This window comes from Musca vetustissima, unplaced genomic scaffold (genome assembly GCF_032173495.1).
Source record: "Musca vetustissima isolate MV318-11 ecotype Yass unplaced genomic scaffold, APGP_CSIRO_Mvet_v1 utg9499, whole genome shotgun sequence".
Classification (NCBI taxonomy): Eukaryota; Metazoa; Arthropoda; class Insecta; order Diptera; family Muscidae; genus Musca; species Musca vetustissima.
This window is the reverse complement of record NW_026880201.1, coordinates 91,602-117,361: the sequence shown is the minus strand read 5'-3', so window position 1 is coordinate 117,361 and position 25,760 is coordinate 91,602. Positions and strand designations below refer to the sequence as shown.

Genomic DNA, 25,760 nt, shown 5'->3' with positions numbered 1-25,760 from the left:
AAAATATTCTTCCAAACAATCCACGTCCTTAATATTCTCCGAAATTAATCTTTGAAAATTCCAATCCACGTCTTAGTCTCTAAATACAGTCGCAAAACAATATTCTCTTAAAAAACGACATCTACGCATTGAAAATATCCTAAAAAATGCACGCCTCTTTCCATTAGATTTCTAGGTCAGCTTTCCACAGGATATTTCTAAGCCAATTTTCTATATGAGACCTCCATGTCTTCTTCTTATAGAGGGTCTCCAGAAGACATATTGGTATTCTTCCAATAACAGACCTCTAGGTCTATTCCTATAGAAAACCTTGAGAACTCTAGGTTGTATTCCCAAATTAGACAAACAATCCGCGGCCTTTATAGCCTCAGAAAATTATTCTTTCAAATGTCCACTCCTTCTTAGTCTCTTTAAACAATTTTAATAAAATTTCCACGCCTTCTTGTATCTAAATAAAATTTCTTTACAAAAAATACGCCTTTTTAAAAAAATATTTTTTTTTTAAAAAATAGAATTAAAATGTTAAAAAATATCATTTAAAAAATCCAGATCTTTTATAGTTGCAAAAAAAAAAAAAATATTCTCTTTAAAAACGACATCAACGCATTGAAAATTTTCTTAAAAGAATCCACGCCTCTACTCATTAGACTTCTAGACCTGCTTTTACCTATAGAAGACATATTGGTTTTCTTCCAATACAATATCTCTAGGTCTCTACCTACAGAAAACCTCAAGTTTTATTTACAAAGTAGACCTCTGGGTATTTTTTCCTAAAATAGTTATCTATGTCTTCCTATAAAAGACCTACTCAAAGAAGTCATCTACTTGTTTTTCCTATAGAAAATCTTTAGGTCATCTTCCTACCCAAGTCAATTTTCTATTGAATGCCGCTAAGGATTCTTCTTATATATTACCTCTAGGTCAGCTGCTTCTAAGTATTATTTCTATATAACCCTTTTAGGAATTTGTCCTACTTAAGTCCTCTAGTTCTTCTCTTTTTTCCTATTGAATATAGAAACGATTTCTAGAATACCTAGCATAAACCATGCTTTGGAAGATTTCTTATAATTTTTTAAATTTAGTTTATTACAACAATTAAAAATGCTATTTTCCAAAGCATAGATTTGTTAGTAGAGTAAATATAGAAGTACTTTAAACAATCTTTAAATTAGTTCTGACATTTGCCACTAAATGGCGCTATTAAGTTTTTTTATAGTAGTGTAGATACGAAACTACAGTGGTAAAATTTGATTCACCCCTTTCTGATCACTAGTAGATGTATATGTTTCTTCTTATAGATCATTTCTAGGTCAGCTTCATATACACTATATCTATGAGTCCTATAGAAGACTACTAGGAGTTCTTTCAATAAGAAGAAGATTTCTTACCACTTCTAAAATTTATTTTCTTACAAGAAAATATTTAAAAATGCTATTTTCCAAAGTATAGATTTGTTAGTAGGGTAAATATGGAAGTACACTAAAAAATGTTAAATTAGTTCTGATATTTGACACTAAATGGCGCCATTCATGTTTTGTAGTAGTGTAGACACGAACCTACAGTGGTAAAATTGAGTTGTTACCCCTTTGTGATCACTAGCAGCATTTAAAATCTTTAGATATTTAAATGGACCTGAATTAATTAAACAACTTTATAAGACATTCTAACTACTGAAATCATCTAAAAAGATAGGATATTTTTAGATGATCTTTAAAGGTCAATCTATATTTATTTCAGAAATATAATTATTGTTTACACAAAATAAAAAAAAATTATAATATAAAACAAAATTACATATGTTTGTTACCCAGTGTAATTGTTGTTAACACTAACTATCAACTCTACCGCATTTGAATGAATGACTGCTGACTTAGACCTCTGTTATGTGTGGATAAAACACGTTTATTGAATATTTGTTTTGAGTGTTACTATGTATTTCTCTTCGAAGACATGTTCATTCAAGTCACATGATACATTTTCAAAAAACAAAAATGCAACAAATTTATTAAATATTCGGAAAATTAATAAACCCCTCTTTATTGTGATTCACATTTCCAGCCACATTTTCCAAATTCCGGAGAAGGAACACCAAGTGAAGAATTTACCAATGGAATCAAATGTTTATCAAAGAAGTAGAAAGTGCCTTGAAACATTTTTATTTTTAAAATCAGATGTTTTTTTTTTTTTTTGAAAACAGTACTAATAGTTCAGTGGATAAAAGGACACATCATTTTCCCAACATTTCCATATTGTTTCTATTTTTCATTAATAATATTATTTATTTGTTTATATCCGCAACAATAATTTTATTAATAACCTCTTATAAACTTGTATCTTACTCTTCATTAATTTGCTGACTCTCTCTCTCTCTCTTTCACGCGAAGTACGTAATTCATTACCTGACCCGACAATTAAATTCGATTTATTTTTTGGTTTGGCAAATAATTTGCAAGTTCACCTTCATTAGGGAACATTAGTGAATGAAATTGATAGCACCCCGCCCCTCTATTTGATGACTTTCTGCTACATGCAACTGCAATTTTCAATATTTGAAATTAATCGTATCGAACTGACGAGACATTTTATTTAATGATGTCATGACATTTTGTTGTAATTTATTATTGTGTAATTGATTAATTGTGTGGAGTTGTGGATAATAACAAATCATAATCTTATTGATTTATAATCAATATTATATGAACAGATAAATATTAATTAAAAACCAGTGAGCGGAGCAGAATAGTCGGACGGGCTCGACCATATGAAAACCTACACAACTTCCACGAAAACATAACTTTTTGTGGTTCAATATTCTGAGCTTATAGCAATATTTAGCGATATTTGCAGCCTCTTGACCGTCTAGAATTCAACAAATACTAATTATATTCAGTATAGCCGTTCTAATTACTTGTCCTGATTCCATTCATCATCAAAAATATCCCCATGGATAATTTCAAAGCGATCAGCGCTATATTTTCGCCATCTAGTGTGGTAATGGGTTATTAAATAATAATTTGAGTTGTTTGCTCAGACCATAGTAGCATCGGTTGGCCATCACTATCCTTCTTCGAATTTCAAAACTGATGTCATTCGTTTTGTTTATGGCGGTGCCAAGGTATATAAAATCTTTGACTTCCTCGAAGCTGTAGTTCTCAAGTTCCACAGTTGGTCCGAGTCTACTGGACGTCTTGCGCGTTGATACCATCAGCTTTGTCTTCTCGCCGTTTACTGCCAGACCCACTTTGGCAGAGTCCTTCTTAATTTGTTCAAAGGTGGCTGTTACCGCTCTCAGTGTTCGACCCATTATGTCGATGTCATCGGCGTAGGCGAGTAACATGTGTTGTTTGGTGTACAGAGTGCCATTTCTGTTCACTTTTGCCTCTCGTATGACCTTTTCCAGCAGGATGTTAAAAAAGTCATACGACAAACTATCACCTTGTCTGAATCATCGTTCGGTATTAAAGGGCTGCGAGAGGTCCTTTCCGACTTTTACTGCTGATCTTGTGCAAGTTAAAGTTATCCTGCATAGCCGAATTAATTTTGCAGGAATGCCAAAAGCAGATGTTTTTAAACACCTCTGAGCAAATAGGTCTTTCGAATGCTGCTTTGTAGTCGACAAATAGATGGAATGTGACGATGTGTTTTTCGTGGTTGTTTTCCAGAATTTGGCGCAGAGTGAAAATCTGGTCAATGGTGGATTTGCCAGGTCTGAAGCCGCATTGGTATGGTCCAATAATGTCATTGACCATTGGCTTTAGTCGTTCACACAGTACGCTGGATAGCACTTTATATGCGATGGGAAGGAGACTTATTCCTCTATAGTTGGCACATATCGTCTTGTCTCCCTTTTTGTGCACGGGACACAGGATGCTGAGATTCCAATCATGGGTATGCATTCTTCTAGCCAACTTGTGCTAATCAGCTGGTACATGCTCCTTACCAGCATCTGAACACCAGTTTTGAATAGTTCGGCTTGTAAGCCATCGGTACCTGCTGCTTTATTATTCTTCAGCCGATTAATTGCTATTCTGACTTCATCTTGGCTAGGTGGTACACGTGTTAAAAGTGCATTCTTTTTGGTGTATGTGTTCCTACACTGTGGTAATATGAACAACGCCATCTACACTTCGATAGTAATTCTATCTTAAACACATTCACGGGGTTGTGGCTTTACTAGTGATTGGTAACTTCATTTTGTCACTCTTGATTTGTGTCTACACTACTGCAAAACATGAAAAGCGGCACGTAGCGGCAAATATAAGAACTATTTTAAATATTTGTTTTAACGTAGTTCCATGTTTAACCTACTGCTTAGAAAATTACTCTTTCATCCCACCCCACTACGGATAGGTAAGTCGACTTTCGACTAATTGACTATTTTTAAACCGTCAACAGATTTAAACCGGGACTTCCAGCTTCAAATGGAATTTTATTGAAAAAAAATCTGCCAAAAGGTAATTTATTTTTCTAAGGCCAACTTGTAGCAATATCACTTGGAAAATGCGCTCCTAAGACCTTTATAGCCCCTCAAATTGGCCGGTACTAAAAAAGGCGGTTGGACATACACACATACAAAATGTACAAACTAGAAGTTATGACTATCTGAATGTGTGTTCTTTTTCTGAGCATACATGGCAGGAGGATGGACATTTTCTATATATAAAAAAAAAATTTTTTTTAACAAAGGATCTATTTTATACGAAAGGGCGCCTTTCTACACAAAGTCAAGCCTTTCTGAAAATGGGTGATTTCCTATTAGAGAATTGAATACTTTTGCTGATATTTGTTCCTCAGTCTCCGAATTAAATAAAACTAAATTTCCTTTTCTCTTTTCAATAGTCTGAGAAAATCATTATCTCGTTACTCCGCCAACCATACCTCGTATCTTGATATAATTGCAAAGAATTTTTTTATTTCGATTAACAAAATCGATTGCCAAAATGGCAATGCGACCTTTTTTCAATGTCCTCAAGAGTACGCTACCCTTTGTGTGCAAAAAAAAATGATAAAAATAAGCTATACCCCTCTGTAATACCCCACAACTCCCCTTCTTGAAACATTCGAAAGCAATTTTCAAAATCAAATGGCCAAATTGTCCCATTAGCCCAGAACGCATTTGCATGTTGAACGAATTGGTGGTCGGTTGGTTGACGGGCTGGCTGGCTGACTAGGCGTTAGGTTAGCTGACAGACTAGCTGCCTTAGACAGAGAAGCGTCGCCATTGAATGCATTCGGTATTTTTGTTGTTATCTTTGTATGGCCTTGTTGGGATGCCCCCTTGCGATACACATTTTCGACAATTTTGTTTCCTTTTAGTCAGAATATTTAAATAAAAAATTGTTCTGATGGTGAGCGGGAGAGAGTAATTTTCTGAGAAACCCCAAAGAGCAAACGAAATCTAAACATTTATGATATCACGTATTCGCCTGCTGATATTTCCTTTGCAAGCATTTTCTTCATCATCTATTGGGAGAATGATAGCGGGATGTTACACCAAAACGACTAAGAAGAAAAAAAATACAAAAAACGAGGAAGAACCATTTAAAAAAACTATTTAAAATAAATTGTGGTGTGTCATGTCCTACGCGAATGATGTCCCCTTCACCTCCCATCGCACATAGCTGCGGAGATGGACATTCACGTTGGCGTGTGTAAGAATTCAAATTTATCTTTACGGTGAACAATTTGTGGCTCTTCTTCTTCTTTTACAAACGTGACATATTTCAATTTTAAAAATATCTTGATTTCCCCGCCACCATTCTTGAACACTCCTCCCTCTCCAAGGAACCTATAATATTTGATCATTCATGACGTAGTACGAACAATTTGTGATCATAGTTCTGACTGTGTGTTTGTTTTCTTGTGGGTCTTCATTTGCTTCTTTTATGCCTTGTCGGTAATTTTCCGACAATTGTAAATTGTTGTAAAAAGGCAGGAAAAGGGGTAAGCGTGGGGCAGAGCATCTCCATTTATTGTACAATTTAATATTTCAATTTACATTTTATTGAACACGTGGCCGTAGAATGATTCGCGGTTATTTTTTCACTGTGGTTTTTCGCTTTGCTTTCTATTTTCTCTTCTGGTCTTCAATAATTTCTTTAAATAGCCAATGACAGTTATCGTCAATTTCTTTGTCATTACAAGAGGATATACTGAGGTTTGAATTGTGATAAAAAGCTGATCAATCAAGAGATTCGGGGGTAAATGAAAATTTGGCATTGGTATTTGACAAATATATACAATTTCGAAATAAATGAGATTTTCCCCTAAATTCAAACAATTAAATGGGGATATTAGAACAGACATATATTTAAAAAAGGACCCTTACAGAAAAACATCCAATTATTATTAGAAAGAACCCTTTCATTACAGAACAGCACCTTTTCTCCATAGGAATTGTCTTCTATATAAAGAAAGGTATCCTTTATCTATAGGAAGGTAACATTTTACCAGAACACGACTCTCCCAGAAAGCCTTAATAAGAGTCTTTTAAATCAGTTTCCCATAGAAATGGGGTTTAATAACTTTCTTCTTATACAAGGTTTTGTCAGGTCACGGTTATGTATAGAGTAGATACCTCGACTCTTCCAAAAAGCCTTACTCCTAAAAACAACCTTCTGAGTACAAGGAAGATTCTTGAAAATCACCTGTCCATAGAAATGGTATTTTAAACCATTTCTCTAAAATCTTGAGGACACGATTTTTTATAGGAAATGAGATTTCTCAGTTCTATATTTGTAAGGTTCCGCTTCAATAAGGCAGTATATATATTTTTATACAATTTTTATATAAAAAGGACTTTCAATTTTTTTAATTTCTTTAAATGGCGATTCCAATTGCACGTGTCAAAAGTGCACTCTTTTTGGTGTATGTGTTCCTTACACTTGGTAATATGGCCTTGTTCATATTACAGCACTTCGTTAGTAATTCTATCATAATCACATTCAGGGCTTTACTAGTGATCACTTTATTACTCTTGATTTGTGTCTAGACTACGGCATAGCATGAAAGGCGCCATGTAGCGGCAAATATCAGAACTATTTTAAAGATTTTTGTTAACCTAGTTCCATATTCACCCTATTGCACCGAAAATCAACCTTTAACTCTTTCAGAAAACCTTACCCCTAAAAACAACCTTCAAAGTACAAGGAAGATTCTTATAAATTAGCTATCCATAGAAGTGGTATTTTAAACCATTCCTCTAAAATCTTCAGGACATGATTTTTTAAAGGAAATGAGATTTATCAGGTTCCGTTCTAAGGTTTCTAAGGTTCCCTTTCAATAAGACAGGATATATATTTGTATACTCTGATTTCAATTCAGAAGATGTAATAATTTACACATGCCAATAGTGCACATCTTTGGTGTATGTGTGCCTGCACTATGCTAATATGAACAACGCCATCTACACTTCTATAGTAATTCTATCATATTCACATTCAGGGTTGTGGTGTGGGATTGGTAACCCCATTTTATCACTCTGGATTTGTGTCTAGACTACTGAAAAAAATGAAAGACGCCATGTAGTGACAAATATCAGTACTATTTTAAAAACTTTTAACGTAGTTCCATATTTAACCTACTGTGTCGAAAATCATCATTATCCCACCCCACTAGGGATAGGAAAATCCACTTTCCACTAATCGATTTTTTGTATTGAAGCTCACTATCTATTATGGAGAAAATCGCAAAGTCGGCTTTTTATGATCCATTCTTTTTATTTTATATATTTTATACAATTTTTTATAAAAAGGAGGCCATTAGAAAATGTATTCATTTTCATAATGGATAATTACAATTCTGAAGAGGTAGTAATTTTCATGTATTAAACGTACATTTTTTGTTTGGTGCGTATCTACACTACTGAAAAATACAAACAAAGCCATCTACACATCGAGAATAATATTAACATGATCACATTTATGAGTTGTGTCCTTACTAGTGATCATAGATTGGTAACTCCATTTTATTACTCTTGGTTCGTGTATATACTACTGCAAAAACAAGAAACACGAAACGCGTCATGTAGTGGCAAATATAATAACTATTTTAAAGATTTTTGAACGTTGTTCCACATTTACCCTACTGTATAGAAAGTTACTTTTTCACCCCATCTTACCATGGAGGTTTGGTGACTTCGTATCCCTACACCTCACTCAAATCTCTGTTTCTTCCCATACAACGTCTCCACGAAAAATGTTCCTTGTAATTAAGACAAGAACATTTTCCAAAATATAATAAATCACTAAAGTCGCTTCAAATTATCCTTAATTTATGCCTAAATGCCAGAGAACATCATTCATTTGTTCGTTGCTTTATTTGGGGGGAATTTTATGGCAGCACACATGAATGAATACCCCCATACACCCACTCACACAGTTGTATATCTGTGCTGGGGATTCAAATGCTGTAAATCTGTAGGGCCGATGTTTTTGGCAGCGAACTTTCATACGTATAACGTATGCATTTATGTGCCACCAACGAATCGCGGAAAATCCAGACAAATAATTTCCGCCAAAAACCTCATCATCCTCCATGCACCCACCCCATCCCCAAATGGCAGCCTAACAGTCGAAAATTACGGCACATGGGATCCATAATAATTACTTTAACTGTGTGTAATGGCAGCTGAGCTCCAACAACAAGGATCCAGGCATACTGTTGATGTTGTTGTTGTGGGTAGAAAATAAACACTTTAACAATCGCTCCAGGGAAGGTTTTCGAATTTACACATGGCCAGGTAAAACTTTGCCTGTGGTTCGTCCTGTTCATTATCCTCCAATGGACTTGTTGCTTCTCAAAAGTTGGTTTTAATTTTTCCACCGCCAACAACATCATTTGTGAGGACATTACTGTAGGCGGGTCTTTAATGCCCTTGAACAGCAGCAGCAGCAACATGAAAATCTGTTTGAAATATATTTTTATCCATGGTTGTATGAATACGAATTCATTATAAGATATTTTTTTTTGTGCCCGACGCTACAACATATGGTCCTCCATTCAAATGTAAATGATGCAAAGGCGTATCCCAGTGGATATCATCAAAAGGATATTTTTTCTTCGCAAAAAATAATAATGACCTTTAGTTGTAGGCGGTTGGCCGGATCAACATTGGAATCAACTTACTTTGTTCGCAATGTGGGGATGGAGAAGAGCAATGGCATAATTTGAAATAAATGTATAATTTATTTAATCAACTGGATACATCTGGATAATATAACGATACGATACTTTTTAGGGATCATAATTTGATTAATAAAATAAGGCTGTCATCAGAGCACGTCTCTCCCTGAGAAGTCTTACTGCGAAAAACGAACTTCAGGGTATCACTTCCATAACTAATGGGTCCTATGTGGGATAATACTTCCATAAGTATGAATTATTCAAAACAACATTATTATACATAGGGTTCTTATGAAGTTGAATTTATTTATGTTAGGAATCTTCAGAACAATGAAAAAGCTTTGTACATTAAAGAAGAGTCTTTTTGCCCTACACAACCAAGTTGTCAGGGTATTATAGCTTTGTGCAGCCACAAATTGATACCATTTATATTGTCGTATGTACTCGGATGTGGGAGTTACACTTAAATATTTACAGGTACTTACGTACTGAGATATTATTTAGTAACCCATTACCACACTAGAGGGCTGAAATATAGCTCTGATCGCTTTGAAATTTTTCATGAGGTTCAAGTTATGGTCTAGGACAACGACTATAATTTGCAGTGATTATCAGATCATAATTTTAGGATGAAGCGAACCGAAATCTTAAGTTTTTGTGTTTTTTCGAGTCGAACTATAGTTCGACAAAATATACCGAACATCACAACACAACCCACGGTGAAGGGAATCTGGACAATTAATTAGAAGAGCTGTACCGAATATTGGAATATTCGGAAAATATGTCCGTGTAAGGAAGAGGTGTTGTTGACCTCTAATCGGGCAGGAGGTTGCAACTATCATGAAATATTGTCCAGGCTCGGAATAAACATCCGTAGAAAGTTAGAGTTCCGTGGTAGTTGTGTAGGGTATCGTATGGTCGGCCCCATCCAACTATAATGCTCCGCTCACTGATTTAAATTAGATTTCCACAGAAATTGGTTTAAACCATTCCTTTAAAACAAAGTTTCTTCAGGTTACGGTTTTGTATAGCAAAGTCACTCCTCAGCTAGTATCAAATCGATAAAATAGGAACATTTTTTATGTAAATATTATCCTTTCTTATAGAAAACATACATTGAGACTGTAGTAATTTTGTCTAGAAATGATAATTTCAATCCTAAAGATGTCATATATTTTAATAACCTAAAAAGAAACAAGCGTAGGTTGAATATGAGGCTGCCTCAAAAATTGAATAAATTACAATACACAACCTTTGGTGTGTGTCTACACTACTGTACTTTGACTAACGCCATCTACACTTCGATAATAATGTTATCAGCATCACATTTATGGTTTGTGACTTTACTAATGATCATAGAGTGGGAACTCCATTTTATCACTGTTGGTTCGTGCCTATACCACTGCAAAACGCGAACCACGCCATGTAGTGGCAAATATCAGAACTATTTTAAATATTTTTTCCCCATAGTTTCATATTTACCCTACTACTAAAACATTTTTCTAGGAAAATCACAATTTTTAAAATTTTCTGCAAAAAAATTTATTAAAAAAGGCTACGAAATCCTTTGTCGGCTACGAAATCTAATTTGTGATATCTACAAAACATAAAACCTATATTAATATATGTTGCTATGAGGTATTCCTGTAAAGGGGTATCAAAAACTCTACTCTTTTCTTAATTAAACGTTACACAGAGCACAGAATGGTATCTGAACCTCACTATCATAGAAATATTGATCAAAATACAGTTTCTCCGTAGGAATCTCCATACTTTCTATATAAAATCCTTTGGAATATTGGTGGGACTGGAGAGAACACAAACATTTTATGTGGAGACACAAATGTCACATGACAAAAAATTTTAATGCTTAACAAAAAGGAAATGAGCCGCCTGAGAGGTATTCTCACAGGACATAACAGCGTACAGGCATTTTTCACAGGATTAGGTGCGAGGGAAGCAGTTGGTGTAGAGCGTGAGTGGAAGACAGCGAAACATTGAACATTTCCAATGCCACTGCCCAGCTCTTTACAGCATTGGAATCCAATTCTTGGGAATTGACACTATTCACGAAATAACCGACCTGAGGGAGTGTGAAGGGAAAAGACTGAAGGACTTTACAAAGAACTCAGAATTCCTAGATGTTTAGGGAAACCAAATAAAAATATGATTTCTTATTTTTCTAGAGTCCACAACAGGTTTCACTGACCGTACGTCTTTCCTATTTTGAGCCTAACTTAAGGTCTATACTTCGTAATGAAATAGTCTTTTGGTTAGATTATCTTTTTCAAATTGATCGAATTTTTACCCCCTTTAATTTCAGCAATGTTCTTCAAAAGTAGGTCTTCTATTTGCTCTTACTTACTTTTAGAAATTATTCCCTTCATCTAGCAATTCATTGCAGGTTCTTTCAAAAGAGGTATTATAATTAAAGAAATCATTAAAGTTGATCAATCTCGTCCGTGAAGAGATTCTATTTTTTCACTTCACTCTGCAAAGGTAACTATATCATTCATTCAGTTCCTCTTAGTTCAATCGTTTAATGTTACACGTCAGTTAAGTCGGTCAATGAACGGGAAGATCTACTTAAACGATTGGATCAAAAGGGAGTAGGCGAACGAGAGCTAAAATACGACAAGAACCGGACCTAGTTCCATCCGCTCCTTTTGAGGAATAATTCCTTTGTATGATTTCTTTCCAGAACGACTCAAGGGATATATTTAAAATAAGAGTATTTTTTTATTAATTTCTTTTTCGAGATGAGCTACAAGATCAGAGTTGCAATGAAAAGGAAAGCCAGGGAGATACTACATTCCCACCATTATGCAACGCGTTTCGCCGTTGGTTAAGCGGCTCATCAGGCATATTGGCTTACAAATGTCTTTACTTGATAAGTTCTATTTATGTCGACTATTGTTGCGAAATTGCATCTACGAATTAAATTCAACCGTGTCAAGGTTCGGACATTTGGCATCACACCAAAACATTCCTTTTCAGAGCAGATTTTTCTTGTAGTGCCGGACTTTTTTTCCATGCAGACTAAAATATTTTTCTTCAATGGTATGCAACTGCATATTGTGCAACCTTAGGAAGATAAGAAGTTGACTTTGATCGCTAAGGCGCCGGACAACAATCAGCGGATGCCATGAGAACCAGGGTTCAAATCCCAGCCGGGCTCAAGCTGAATTTTTTAGTTTTTGTTCCTTTTTAGGGCGAAGATCAGCTATTTTTGTTTGACTCTCTAACTTTATCTTAATTTTTCTTCTCTTCAGGACAATTTCTAGCCGGTAAAAGTTGACAGGTGTCTATATCTTATAAATTACACACATATATATATATATATATATAGTTCACCCAACTGCTATTAATTGGTCATTAATTATGTCTGGTTGTCATAGCAACGGCCTCAATTTGTCCATCGCAGCAGCATCAATTAGAAACCCAAAGATTTCCGCCAAACATTTTAGGAAACATTTATCTTTACAGGCAAATTACACTTGTTTACATATAAGCCATGCATACAGACACACACACACACATATATATTTGATATATACCCGAGAATGTGTGTGCAAACGATGTAGCTGTCAGTTGAGGGCAAACTAACAAAATTACATTCCTATGAAAATTCCCGCAGCTCAACTATTTACCACCCATTGGTTAATGAGGCGGAAATAATTCACATTGTATATTACATTCGCTGCCATTAATACATACATACGTATGTACTTATGACTGCTCGGCTCGGCTGTCCGGTAACGAGTATGTATGTAACTGTGGGATATCCTTTTGTGTAAATGCCATTGGATTTTTTTTTTGTTCTTCCTCTTTGATTTTGCAAAAATATTAATATTCTGCATTCGAGCAGAAGAGGTCGGAATGTGTGTAAATATTTACATTCGATATGCGGTATGTTTGTATATGAATTTTTACATACATATATACAGTGGTGGGTAAATGTTGTCGGATTACATTTTTGGGTACATTAATAATAGAAAATGTAATATTCAGAGATTTTAATAGGGTGAATATGGGGATAGGTAATAAATCAGATTAATTTGGCAAGTTATCACCCTGTGATTGATAGCAACAGGGTGGTATCTTGCAATTCATCATATTGGGTGTGTGCCTACACTACTGTAATTATTGTTATGGCCATCTGTACTTCATTAGTAATGTTATCAACATAGCATTCATGGATTGTGTCTTTACTTGCGATCACAGAGTGATAACTCCAGTTCACAACTGCCGGTTTGTGTCTGCACTACGACGAAGCTCAGTGAACATCGCCATCTATCATTAAATGTCTTAACTATTTTTATTGTTTGTTCCGCTTTTTAACGTTGCCCATATTTAACCTACTAAAACCCCACCACTTCTATTAGGAATTTTAATGTTAAAAAGAGAACTTTAAAATTTTTCAAAATCCAATAGAACATTTTTAATTCAAACCAATAGAATTACATTTCGTTGAAAAATTTTCCAAAATGATAATTTTTTATATGTCCATTCTTTAAAAAAAATTGACCTCTTATTTGAATTTTGAAAAATTTTATTAAGCCGATTTTATTTCTTTCTTGAAAAAAGAATTCATTGTAAGCAACCATTCAAAATTTCTTTAACAAATTAGCTCTTCACTTTTCTACATGATATTGAAACTCGAATATGTTACTGAATTAATGTATCCTGGTTCTAAATAACCTGATTATAACCTCTGATAACAAGATGTGTTCGTTTGTTTTATTAATTTTTGTTGCATACTAAAATCCGAATAATCGCCCTTTAAAAATCAAATTCTCAAAATCACCTTTCTATTTCCAGATGGCCGAGTTAATGCATCAAATGCGTGATCCTGCCCATACCCTAGGCGGTTCCGTTGGCAGTATACCACAAACATTGGTGGCCAATAGCGCAGCTGGTGGTGAATTGACAATGCAAAAACTGCTGGCAGGCAATGGCATACACACAACACCGGCCACCAATCTTAAAATGTCCGAAGCTATGCGTCAGGCTCAACATGAAGCTAGTCCCACGTTGGCCGCCGCCTCGTCAAAAATGAAATCATCAAAATCCTATACACATGGTCTCAGTAATTCCGCAGGAACGGTGAGTAAAATGGAAGGGATCAATTTATTATTTCTTTCAGAATGAATTAGGTTTCCGATTATTGAATCGGTTTTCCAATAAAAGAACTTCAATTCAGCTTGGCTGAATTTGATTATTAATAGGAAATCTTGAACTCAGTTTGGCTTACTTAGGTTTTCAATAGGAAAACTTTAATTCAGCCAGGCTGAATAAGGTTTCCAATAGGAAAACTTCAATTCAGCCAGGCTGAATAAGGTTTCCAATAGGAAAACTTTAATTCAACCATGCTGAATAAGGTTTCCAATAGGAAAACATCAATTCAGCCATGCTGAATAAGGTTTCCAATAGGAAAACTTCAATTCAGCCAGGCTGAATAAGGTTTCCAATAGGAAAACTTCAATTCAGCCAGGCTGAATAAGGTTTCCAATAGGAAAACTTCAATTCAGCAAGGCTGAAAAAGGTTTCTAATAGGAAAACTTCAATTCAGCCAGGCTGAATAAGGTTTCCAATAGGAAAACTTCAATTCAGCCAGGCTGAATAAGGTTTCCAATAGGAAAACTTCAATTCAGCCAGGCTGAATAAGGTTTCCAATAGGAAAACTTCAATTCAGCCTGGCTGAATTAGGTTTCCTATAAGAAATCATCAATTCAGCCTGGCTGAATTAGGTTTCCTGTAGGAAATATTCAATTATGCTGGGCTGAATTAGGTTTCCTTTAGAAAATCTTCAATTCAGCCTGGATGAATTAGGTTTCTAATAGGAAATCTTCAATTCAACCGGGCTGAATAAAGTTTCCAATAAGAAATTTTCAGTTAATACTGGCCGAATTATGTTTCCAATAGGAAATTTTCAATTCAACCTGGTTGAATTAGGGTTCCAATTTGAAATCTCAATTCAGCTTGGCTGAATTTGGTTTCCATTAAAATCTTCAGTGTTGCCTATAGAAAAATACAATGTAGCCCAACTGAATTTCGTTTTTCTTTAGTAATTCTTCAATTTAGCCCAGCTGAATTACATTTCCTATAGGAAATCTTCAATTCAGCCCTGGTCAATAGGATCAATTTTGTCCAATTTTTCAATTTTCTGTAAGAAATCTTCAATTCAGCACAGCTGAATTTTGTTTTCAATAGGAATTTTTACATAAAATTATGTCTTCCTCATTCTAATGCTCTCTCTTTCCTTTCAGGTAAACATTCCAACATCTACCTCAGCACAAAGTAATCTCTCGCTACTCGCCGACATCTCACCAAATCACACCCACTTCTTTGAGGTTATGTATGTGGGTAAGATACGTGTATCACACAAGCGGGTACCCTATTCGTTCATCGATGACGCCTTGCCCAAATTCAAGGCTTACGATGCTCAGCGGCAGCGTCTAATGCAATTGTCTTCGAATCGTAAAATGTCCATGACAAGCGAGGGTGCGTTTGTAGGCGCCGGAACATTAGATTTGAAAAATTGTTCTCTTAAAGATCATGATGTGAAAGAAGAAGACGAAGAGGAGGCTGAACGTGAAGATGCTAAGCGTCTGGAAAAGCAACAAAAGGCAGCTGCCGAAAATAAAAAATCCGAGGACGAAGAGAAAGACGAGGGAGAACAATTGGAAAAGGTGAATGTTTTCGTTAAGGCAGCTACTCCAATTCGTGGCGGTGATACGGAGGCCAACACTGCTGATTCTACAGATGCTGATCTCAGTGACTCGAGTGATAATAAGAAAATGGAGGAGTATAATAAGGAGAATAATTTGCCCGTGGGAAATCGTTTAATGCGTGGCATTAGTCAACTGGATATACCATTGAAAAAAGAGTAAGTATGGGGGGAAAGAAATTTCTCTTCAAAGGGGAATTCTATGGAGGGTTTTTTGTTCTATGTTAAATGTAAAATATCATGTCCAATGTAATTGTAAAGTCAGCGGGACCGATGGTATTTAAGGTGTACGAAAGAAGGATTAAGAGAACTGGAAACAAGGAGATCATAGAAGCGATCTCAAGGCAAAATATATCTAAAAACTTATAAAAAAATCCCAAATGTCCCCTCCGTCAACAATTTCCGATAAAAAATTAATTTCAATTATTCCCATTTTCCTTGGGACAAATTCGATTTCAGTGAATCTCAAAATCATATCGATGAAAATGAGCCCTTACCCAATAATGTTATAATCAATCAAAAACACCCATCGCCACCAAGGCATGATCAGGAATCTGCCGAACAGGTGGCCATATCCATGGCTGCCCAGTCACAGAATCAACCGGACCAAGAGTCGCAGGAAAACAATTCGGCGCCGCAACAACGGCAACATTTACATGCCAATCATGGAGCGGATAAGTGAGTAAAGAGTGACCTGTACCAATAGTGAAGTTTGTTGTATCCCGATTGTTACCCACACCCTCTCCCACACTGTTCCCAGATTTTTTTATTGCACCGTTTCGTTTTGTCTTTATGATTTGGATCCAGATGATGGTCTTGTGTTAATTTTTAGTTTCTTTTTATATTGTCCTGCATGCCTACTACCCTGAGAACTTTTTTAGTTTGGACTATTTTTTATTAGAGTGAATAGTTTACAGTAGAACCTAATTTACTTAAGAGTTAAAATGAAATTTTCTATTGAAAACCCTATTCAGCTGAGCTGAATTGAACATTTCCTATTGGAAACCTTATTCAGCTAAGCTGAATTGAAGATTTCCTATTGGAAACCTTATTCAGCTGAGCTGAATTGAAGATTTCCTATTGGAAACCTTATTCAGCCAAGCTGATTTGAAGATTTCCTATTGGAAACCTTATTTAGCTGTGCTGATTGGCAGGGTTAGAAACTTCCTATAGGATAATGTATTCAGCCTGGCTGATTGACAGATTTTTAATATAAAAATTTATTCAGCCGTGTTGAATTGCAGATTTCTTATGGGAAACCTAATTCAGCTGAGATGAATTGAAGTTTTCGTACTGAAACTCTTATTCAGCCTGGCAGAACATGAGAGTTCGTATTAGAAACCTAATTCAGCCTGACCTAATTGCAGTTTTTCTATTGTAAACCATATTCAGCCCGGCTGAATTGAAGTTTTCGAACTGAAACCCTTATTTACCCTTATTTTGTATTAAAAACCTTATTCAGCCTGGCTGAATTGAAGTTTTCCTATTGGAAGCCTTATTTAGCCTGGCTGAATTGAAGTGTTCCTATTGGAAACCTTATTCAGCCTGGCTGAATTGAAATTTTTTCAATTGGAAACCTTATTATAAGTTTTCCTATTGGAAACCTTATTCAGCCTAGCTGAATTGAAGTTTTCCTATTGTAAACCTTATTCAGCCTAGCTGAATTGAAGTTTTCTTATCGGAAACCTTATTCAACCTGGCTGAATTGAACTTTTCCTATTGGAAACCATATTCAGCCTGGCTGAATTAGAGTTTTCCTATTGGATACCTTATACAGCCTGGCTGAATTAAAGTTTTCCTATAGGAAACCTTAATCAGCTTGGCTGAATTGAAGTTTTTTAATTTGAAACCTTATTCAGCCGGGCTGAATTGAAGTTTTCCTATTGGAAACCTTATTCAGCTTGGCTGAATTAAAGTTTGCCTATAGGAAATCTTAATCAGCTTGGCTGAATTGAAGCTTTCCTATAGGAAACCTCATTTAGCCTGGTAGAATTGAAGTTTTACTATTGTAAAACTTTTTCACCCTGGCTGAATTGAAGTTTTCCTATTGCAAAACTTATTCAGCCTGGTTGAATTGAAGTTTTCCTATTGTAAAACATATTCAGCCTGGCTGAATTGAAGTTTTCCTATTATAAACCTTATTCAGCCTGGAATTGAAGTATTCCTATTGAAGACCTTATTCAGCATGGCTGAATTGATAATATTCTATTAGAAACCTTATTCAGCCTAACTGAATTGCAGTTTTCCTATTGGAAATCTTATTCAGCCTTTCGGAATCGAAGGTTTCTTTAAGAAAACCTAATTCAAATGGGCTGAATTGAAGATTTTATATTGGTATCATAATTCAGCCAAGCTGAATTAAAGATTTTTGATTCGTAACCTAATTCAGCTAAGCTGAAGTAAAATTTCCTATTGCAATCTTAATAAAAACCTCTATTTTTACTGAAAATTCGGATTTTCCGCAACACACTCTAATTACGTTGTGTTTAAACTTGCAAATACATAATTATCTCTTTTTCTCTCCCCCATCCCGCCTCCTCTTTAGCTTACCCAAGCAACGTGATCGCTCCGCATCATATGGCTGCATACCACCCTATGTTGAACAGAATCGCACCATGGTATTTTTGGTTGGTCGTTCCGATCTACGATTGATCTCACCCGATCGCAAACAGGTATTGCTCTACAAAGATTTCAAAGATGTGGCCAGCTGTGCTCAGGGTCAAAAGAATGCCGATCATTTTGGCATCATATGCCGCGAAGCCCACAATGACGGTTATATTGGTTACGTTTTCAAATGTCAATCCGATCATGTTTGTGATGATATTGTGGCAGCCATCTCCCAGGCCTTTGTCACATGTGCCGAACAAAAGAAAAAAGAAGCCACCCAAATATTCTCTTGTGATCATTGCCCGATGTTGTGGTATCACAAGCTCTGCACCGATGTGGAAGGTCTAAGTGAAAAGAAAACACAAGCTATGATATTTAGACGTATTGAAACCCTAACCGATGATGAACAGGATACTATATGGGCGAAATTTTATGGTTCGGAAAAGATGACAGCACCATTGCAGGAACAAAATCAATTTTTAATGATGTTACTGCGCGCTCACTGTGAGTCGCGACAGCAGCGTCATGTCCATGATACAGCTGAAAATCGTTCGGAATTTTTAAATCAATATTTGGGTGGCAGTACGATCTTCATGAAAGCTAAACGTTCCCTAACCAATTCCTTTGATCATTTGTTGAAGAGAAAAGCCTCCAAGGATGACATCGGGGCGAATACTTTACAGGTTAAGGAACATAAAATACGTGAAAGTTCCGCCGAGCCGAAATTGGAAGGTGCCGGAGGCAATGATTCTCCACCGGAGGGCTTTAGATCAAGATCAAATACAATTGGTGGTACTAGCCCCAGTAAACCGCAGGCGGAACAACTGAAATCACCAATGATGGATATGTGAGTGTTGACTAATTGGATTCTGGTTTTATATATTTTTTAATATTCAATTTATGTCTATTTCAGATTCATGAAGGTGGGCAACAGCCCTAAGGTTGAGGAAACTCATCAAGGCTCTTGGCGCCAGGCCATACTCAATAGTGTGGTAACACCCTCGAAGGGCATGGATGGCACTGATGGCCAATCGGAATATTTGTCACCCATGAGAATAACACGTAAGTGTGTGAACAACATGATTTATTAGGTAGTAAGAATCTATGGATAACCTATTATATTTAGGATGTTTGACAATTTTTAAGGATACCAATAAAGGGAAGATGGTCTTCCAGCATTCAGAGGTATTTAGACGAAGACAGAATTGAAGACTTCTAAGAAGTTTTCTGTCCACAAAGAATGCCTCCATAAGGACTTTGCCCGTAGAATCATCAGTATTTGGTCTATAGATGGCCTTCCAATTATTGAAGTCCACTTGAATGTATTTTGTACGTACAAGACCTCCAGACTGTTAATAGATATCTGTAGAAGGTCGTCTGTCAGTGAAAGACCTATTACAGAAAGATATTTTGTCTATAGAATCCTCTAGAAGGTCTGAAGACCTCTCTGGTATTCTGTGCTTAGAAGGTGGAAGATTATCTGACTTTAAGGCCCCATAGAGGATATTCTTCTAAAAGGTCTTCTTTCTATGAAAGTTCATTTGAATGTCTACTGTCCGTAGAAGACCTTTAGACTGTCATCAGTTCATAGATGTCTTTGGAAGCTATTTTGTCTGTGGAAGACCTACTACAGAAAGGTCTACTATCTACAGAACACTATATAAGGTATAGAAGAACTCCTTAAAGCCTTTGGAAGCTCTTCTGTCTTTAAAAGTTTTTGGGGAATATTTTCTGTCTGTTTATAGATGACCTATTGAAGCTATTTTTTTATTCTATAGAAGTCCTCTTGAAGGTATTATGTCTTAAGAAGTCCTGTGGAAGATTTTCTGCCTTTAGAAGAGCTCTAGAAGATCTTCCTTCTAAAAAAATCCATTCTATAGAAGACCACTTGAAGGCATTCTTTGTCTATAGAACACCTATAGGGGGTCTAGAAGATTACCACAAATTATTTTTCGCTTTACAAAGTCCTGTGGAGGGAAGGTCTTTCGATAACTCGTGGAAATTTTTTTCCGTTTAGAAGTCCTTTAGAATATCTGCCTTTGGAAGACATCCACAAAATTTCCTATCTATAGAAAATCTTCTGTCTATGAAACCTCCACAAGATTTCCTATCTATAGAACGTCCCTTATTATTCTGTCTATAGAAGTCATCAAAAGGTCTTTTTGCTATAGAAGAGGGTGTAGAAGCTCTTCTGTTTCTAAAAATCCCGTGGAAGTTCTTCATCTATAGAAGATATTCAGGATATTCTGTGGAAGAATTCTAGAACTCCTTGCGTTCATAGAAGAAGAAGGTTTTATGTCTATAAAATACATCTGGAAGTTTGTCGGTCCATGTAGACCTGTAATAGATTATCTGTCCGTTGAAGATCTCCAGAAAGTTTTCCGTGTATAGAGAACTTCATATGGCTTTAGAAAGTCTTCCATTTATAGAGGTCCTATAGAGTTACTTCATTCAAATGAAAATCTCTTAAAGATCTCCATTATAAATTAAAGCTCTATCCGACCTCTAGAAGATTTTTCTCAGATGGTCTTCAGCCTACAGAATTTATATGATTTTCCACAAGGTTGTCCGTTTATAGAGGTCCTCTATAAGATCCACTGATAATAGAAGAACTCAATATGTTGTTTGTCCCGTGAATATCCCATCGTCGGTATTTAGTCAATAGAAGATTTATTCGGTGTCTAGAGGACCTCTAGAAGGCATTTTAAATATTCTTTGGAGATACTCGGTCTCAGGATTCTATTAAAGGTTTTCGTATATATAAGAAACTTCTAGAATATGTTTTGTCTATAAAAGTACTCTGGATATGTAGAAGGCTTTCAAGTTTTAAGACTTTCACGTCTCTAAGAAGTCTCTTTTTATAGAAGTTCCCTAAAAGATCGTCTGTGATCTCAAATATGGTTACTGTGTATAATGTGCCGGTCGGTCTTCTGTCTATAGAATACCTATAAAAGATATTTTGTATATAGAATATTTCTTTGGTCCATAGAGGTCTATAGAACGAACTTAATATATTTTTCAGTGCATTTATTACCTTAAATATGGTTACTGTTTATAAAGTTCCACTAAAAGTTCTTCTGTGATGTCGCTTGAGATCCCTTCATACCTTCAAATGTGCTACCTAAAAACTATCCTCTTTCAGATGACTTATATATTGAATATCCTGATTAATTAGAAGTGGCCTTAAACTGTATTAACATATATTTTTCCTCTCCCTACAGAACCCAAAATTGGCAAACGTACCCGTGAGGAGCTACGAGAACTCTGGAAAACGGCAATCCGCCAAACAATCCTTCTCAATCGCATGGAAACGGAAAATGCCATGTTACAGGCTCGCCAGAATGAAAATGAATTAAAACGGATGAAATTGGATTATGAAGAGATTGTGCCGTGTGATAAGCAACTTATCGAGCGATGGGATGCATTCATTGAACGGGATTCTATGAAAATTGGCAACAAACGAGATCCCATTGTATTGGCACAGGCCATAAAAACCGGAGTACCACGTTCGAAACGTGGTGAGGTATGGTCATTTTTGGCTGAACAACATTCCATGTACACGGCACCGGTGGACACCAAGAAATTTCCCAATTTCAATACACCCTATCATGCTCTGCTGAAAAATCTTACCGAACATCAACATGCGATTTTTATTGATTTGGGTAGGACATTCCCCAATCATAAATTCTACAAAGATCCATTGGGATTGGGTCAGTTGTCATTGTTTAATCTGCTCAAGGCCTATTCAATATTGGATCCAGAGCTGGGTTATTGTCAGGGCTTGGGTTTCATATGTGGCATCCTACTGTTGCATGTGAGTATTTATTTAAATTTGGAAATAAAATAATATATCAATAATTAATTTTATTTTGTTTTCTACAGTGCGAAGAAGCCGAGGCCTTCCAGCTCTTGAAACACCTGATGTTCCATCGTCAAATGCGCACCAAATACTTGCCCGATATGAAAAAGTTCCAATTGCAATTGTATCAATTGTCTCGCTTGGTTAAAGATCATCTGCCGGATTTATATGTTTGGCTCGATCAAAATGATGTCTCACCTACCCTGTATGCAGCACCATGGATTTTAACCGTTTTCAGTTCACAATTTCCATTGGGTTTTGTTGCCCGTGTCTTTGATTTAATGTTTTTGGAATCCTCGGAGGTAATATTTAAATTTGCCATTGCATTGTTGACGGTCCATGAATCCGAGTTGCTGGCCCGTGATAATTTCGAAGAGATTATGGATTATTTGAAAACCGTCGTACCGAAAATCGATGCTAAAACTATGGAGAAAGTTTTGAAAATGGTAAGTTAAACAAAGGGTAATTTTTTTTTATTAATGTGAGATAAAGTATGATAGACCGTTCAGCGAAACTTCTAAATGTAGAAGATCTTCCATAGGACTTCTGAAGGCAGAAAAGTTCTAGGCATCTTTTAGGCCCTCTAGAGGGCTCATAGGCAATCAATTTGTTTTTAAAGGAAAAACATTTTAAAGAACTTCTATGGACAGAATACCACCGTTAAATAAATCAAAAACAAATCAAGAGCTTTTCTATAGTAAATCGGCCTATAGAAGACATGGAGATTTTTAGATTTTTTTAGAAATTCTCTAAAATTGCATTTGTCTATGGAAGATGATATTTCAAAGGAAGACAAAAACTTTTTATGGTCCACAGGACTCTTACAGAGAGATAAACTTCTAGAGATATCTATATCGGTCTATATAGGATCACTAGGGTTAAATTTGCCTATAGAAGACATGATTATCTCTAGAAATTCTGTAGAATAGCACCTGTAGTCTTCCATCTATTGAATCTCCTAAAGACCCTTTTGTGTATGTTCTCTGTATATAGAAGACCCCAAGAAGATCTAAAAATCTCCAAAAATGATTTAGCTTAAAAGTCCTCTGGAAGGTCTGCCGTTTCTTTTGACTAGAAAATACCTCCAGAAGAAGACCTGTGAAAGATTTTCTTGTTCCGAAGACCTTTAGAAGATCTTCTGTATATAGAAGACCTCCACAATATTTCCTGCCTATAGAAGGCTTACTGAAAGTATTTTGTCTATAGAAGTCCCTGAAGGACTTTTTACAATAGGAGACTTCCAGAAAAGCTTTTCTGTATATAAAATACTTCCACAATATTTTCTGTTTATAGAAGATCTCTTGATAGTATTCTATGTGTAGACGTCCTTTGAAGGTCATCTTGCTTAAATACCTCTAAATGTTCTTAGAAGACCTCTCGAAGATATACTGTCTTCAGAAGACAATTCAGAAGTCAGTTCTTCCGTCTATTAAATAAACTGTAAAAAGGGGATATATCTATCAAAGATCTTCGGAAGCCAGTTACCGCCAGCTACCCATGAGAAAACATCCAGCTCTTATATATATTAGAAGTCTCTGCATTTGTTCCAGTATCAAAAGAAGAAATGGTTACAGGCTTTCATCCTGCTTGGGAACTCATCAACAGATAAAGCCATCAGCGAATTATCTTTACTGAGGATATCAGCAGTCTCCAACTTCCCCCAGTTTATTACCTTGGTCCAAACTACAGCCATTGATGGTTAACCTCGAATGACTCGAATAATCGCCCGTCGGTATCAGATGGCTAATATTTGTTCTTTTACGATCATCCGCATTTTCGCCGACTATCGTCTGTCCAATGGTAGCCTTCACACTTCTCTTAGACACTACTGCTGTTTCTCTGTTGATCTCATCCTCTTCATAGGAAATGGTTTTGATAAGAATTCGGTTTCTTCCGGAAAAGTTCCAACTGAAGTCATGGTGGTTGTTGTGAGCAATTCAGTGAGAATTCAGTCGACTAGGAGTTTCCTAGTGGCCTAGAGGCCCGTTCTAACATTAGTTGGTCCCCAATCCGAAGGAATAATTTCGATATCGATATACCTTATTTATATATTTTCAACCTTGAATTTATGAACTCTAACTACTTTCTCCTTGCCCTTTTTTACAGGTCTTCACATTGGACATCAATAAACAGCTGATGGAATACAATGTAGAATATAATGTGCTGCAGGAGGAAATCACCTCAACAAATCATCATTTGGAAATATTAAATCAAGAGAAGTCTAGGAATCAACATTTGGAACAACAATTACAGGTAAAGTACTACCCATCATCAACAACTGAAATCCATCTATACTAATGAAATTTCCTTCCGTACTATTCACAGTTTGCCCAATCATCAATCGTGCAATTGGAGAAGACACGCTCCTCACAGCAATCACAAATAACCAATCTACAATCACAGGTTCAATCATTGGAATTGACAATTCAGACATTGGGTCGTTATGTTAGTCATTTAGCCGAACGTAATATCGATTTGGAAATACCACAGGAGGTGCGAAGAGTTCTACAACAACTCGACGACTTGGAAAAACAAAGACGACGTCCTCTATTCACCGAACGTAAAATTGGTAAGTCTGTCTCGGTCAACAGTCACTTGGGGTTTCCACTCAAAGTCCTCGAAGAGTTGAACGAAAAAGAAGAACATGGTTCGCCCCAAAAAACCAAGAAGACACCCTATTTTGAGAACACCTACGAACAGTTGAGGCAACAGAAACGTGGTGCAGCATTGGGTGGCAGTGCAACACCAACAGATTCCACCATATCCCCAACACGACAGATCTCAGCACCTGCTATGCAGCAACAACCACAATCTCCAGAATTGACCCAACCACAGAGACAGCAGTCGGTGCAGCAACAACAAAGACCCAATCGTTTGTACAGCGATAAGGGACCCAATCTGCAAGAGATGCAATCCCGTTTGGATGAATTAAAATTACCCGAACATGTTGATCGTTATATGGCCCAAATTAAAAGTCCACTCGAAGTGGATAGTGGTGTTGGCACTCCACTCAGTCCACCCAGTACCAGCAGCAACAGTAGTCAAAGTAGTTCCTTAAGTACGGGCAGTATTTTCAGTCGTATGGGCTACAAGAATACTCCGGCGGTATTTTCACCAAACGCTAGTCGACAACTATTCGGTGTGGCCACTCCCACCATGGAATCGGGTAATACATCACCCGCCAAAGCTGCAGCTGTGCCACCAGCTGAAGAAGCTCAGTTACCGGAGGTAAATAAAACCGAAGCAATGCATCCGTTGAGTATGGTTGGTGAGGTAAATGTACGATTTAATGGTACAACACAATTGAAATCAATACGTCCAGTTCACCACCTAAAGAGTCCGGTAACGCCGCCTAAACCAGCTGCCCAAAAACAAACCGAACAAACAACGGCAGCAGCAGCAGCAGTGGCTCAAAATGTTAGCGGGGCTGGTACAAGCTAA

The 25,760-nt window shown here is 36.3% G+C and overlaps 1 protein-coding gene across 1 annotated transcript in view; it reads left to right on the top strand.

Annotated features, from left to right (window-relative positions):
* The window catches only part of LOC133325651 (TBC1 domain family member 1), a 78,844-nt gene extending 53,084 nt beyond the window's left edge, over positions 1-25,760 (top strand). Inside the window, exons 3-11 of the mRNA XM_061534373.1 lie at positions 13,945-14,229; positions 15,393-15,815; positions 15,933-16,012; positions 18,399-19,307; positions 19,374-19,522; positions 21,682-22,274; positions 22,343-22,765; positions 24,426-24,572; positions 24,645-25,760. Coding sequence (XP_061390357.1) covers positions 13,945-14,229; positions 15,393-15,815; positions 15,933-16,012; positions 18,399-19,307; positions 19,374-19,522; positions 21,682-22,274; positions 22,343-22,765; positions 24,426-24,572; positions 24,645-25,760 — 4,125 coding nt within the window. The remainder of the gene's footprint in view (positions 1-13,944; positions 14,230-15,392; positions 15,816-15,932; positions 16,013-18,398; positions 19,308-19,373; positions 19,523-21,681; positions 22,275-22,342; positions 22,766-24,425; positions 24,573-24,644) is intronic.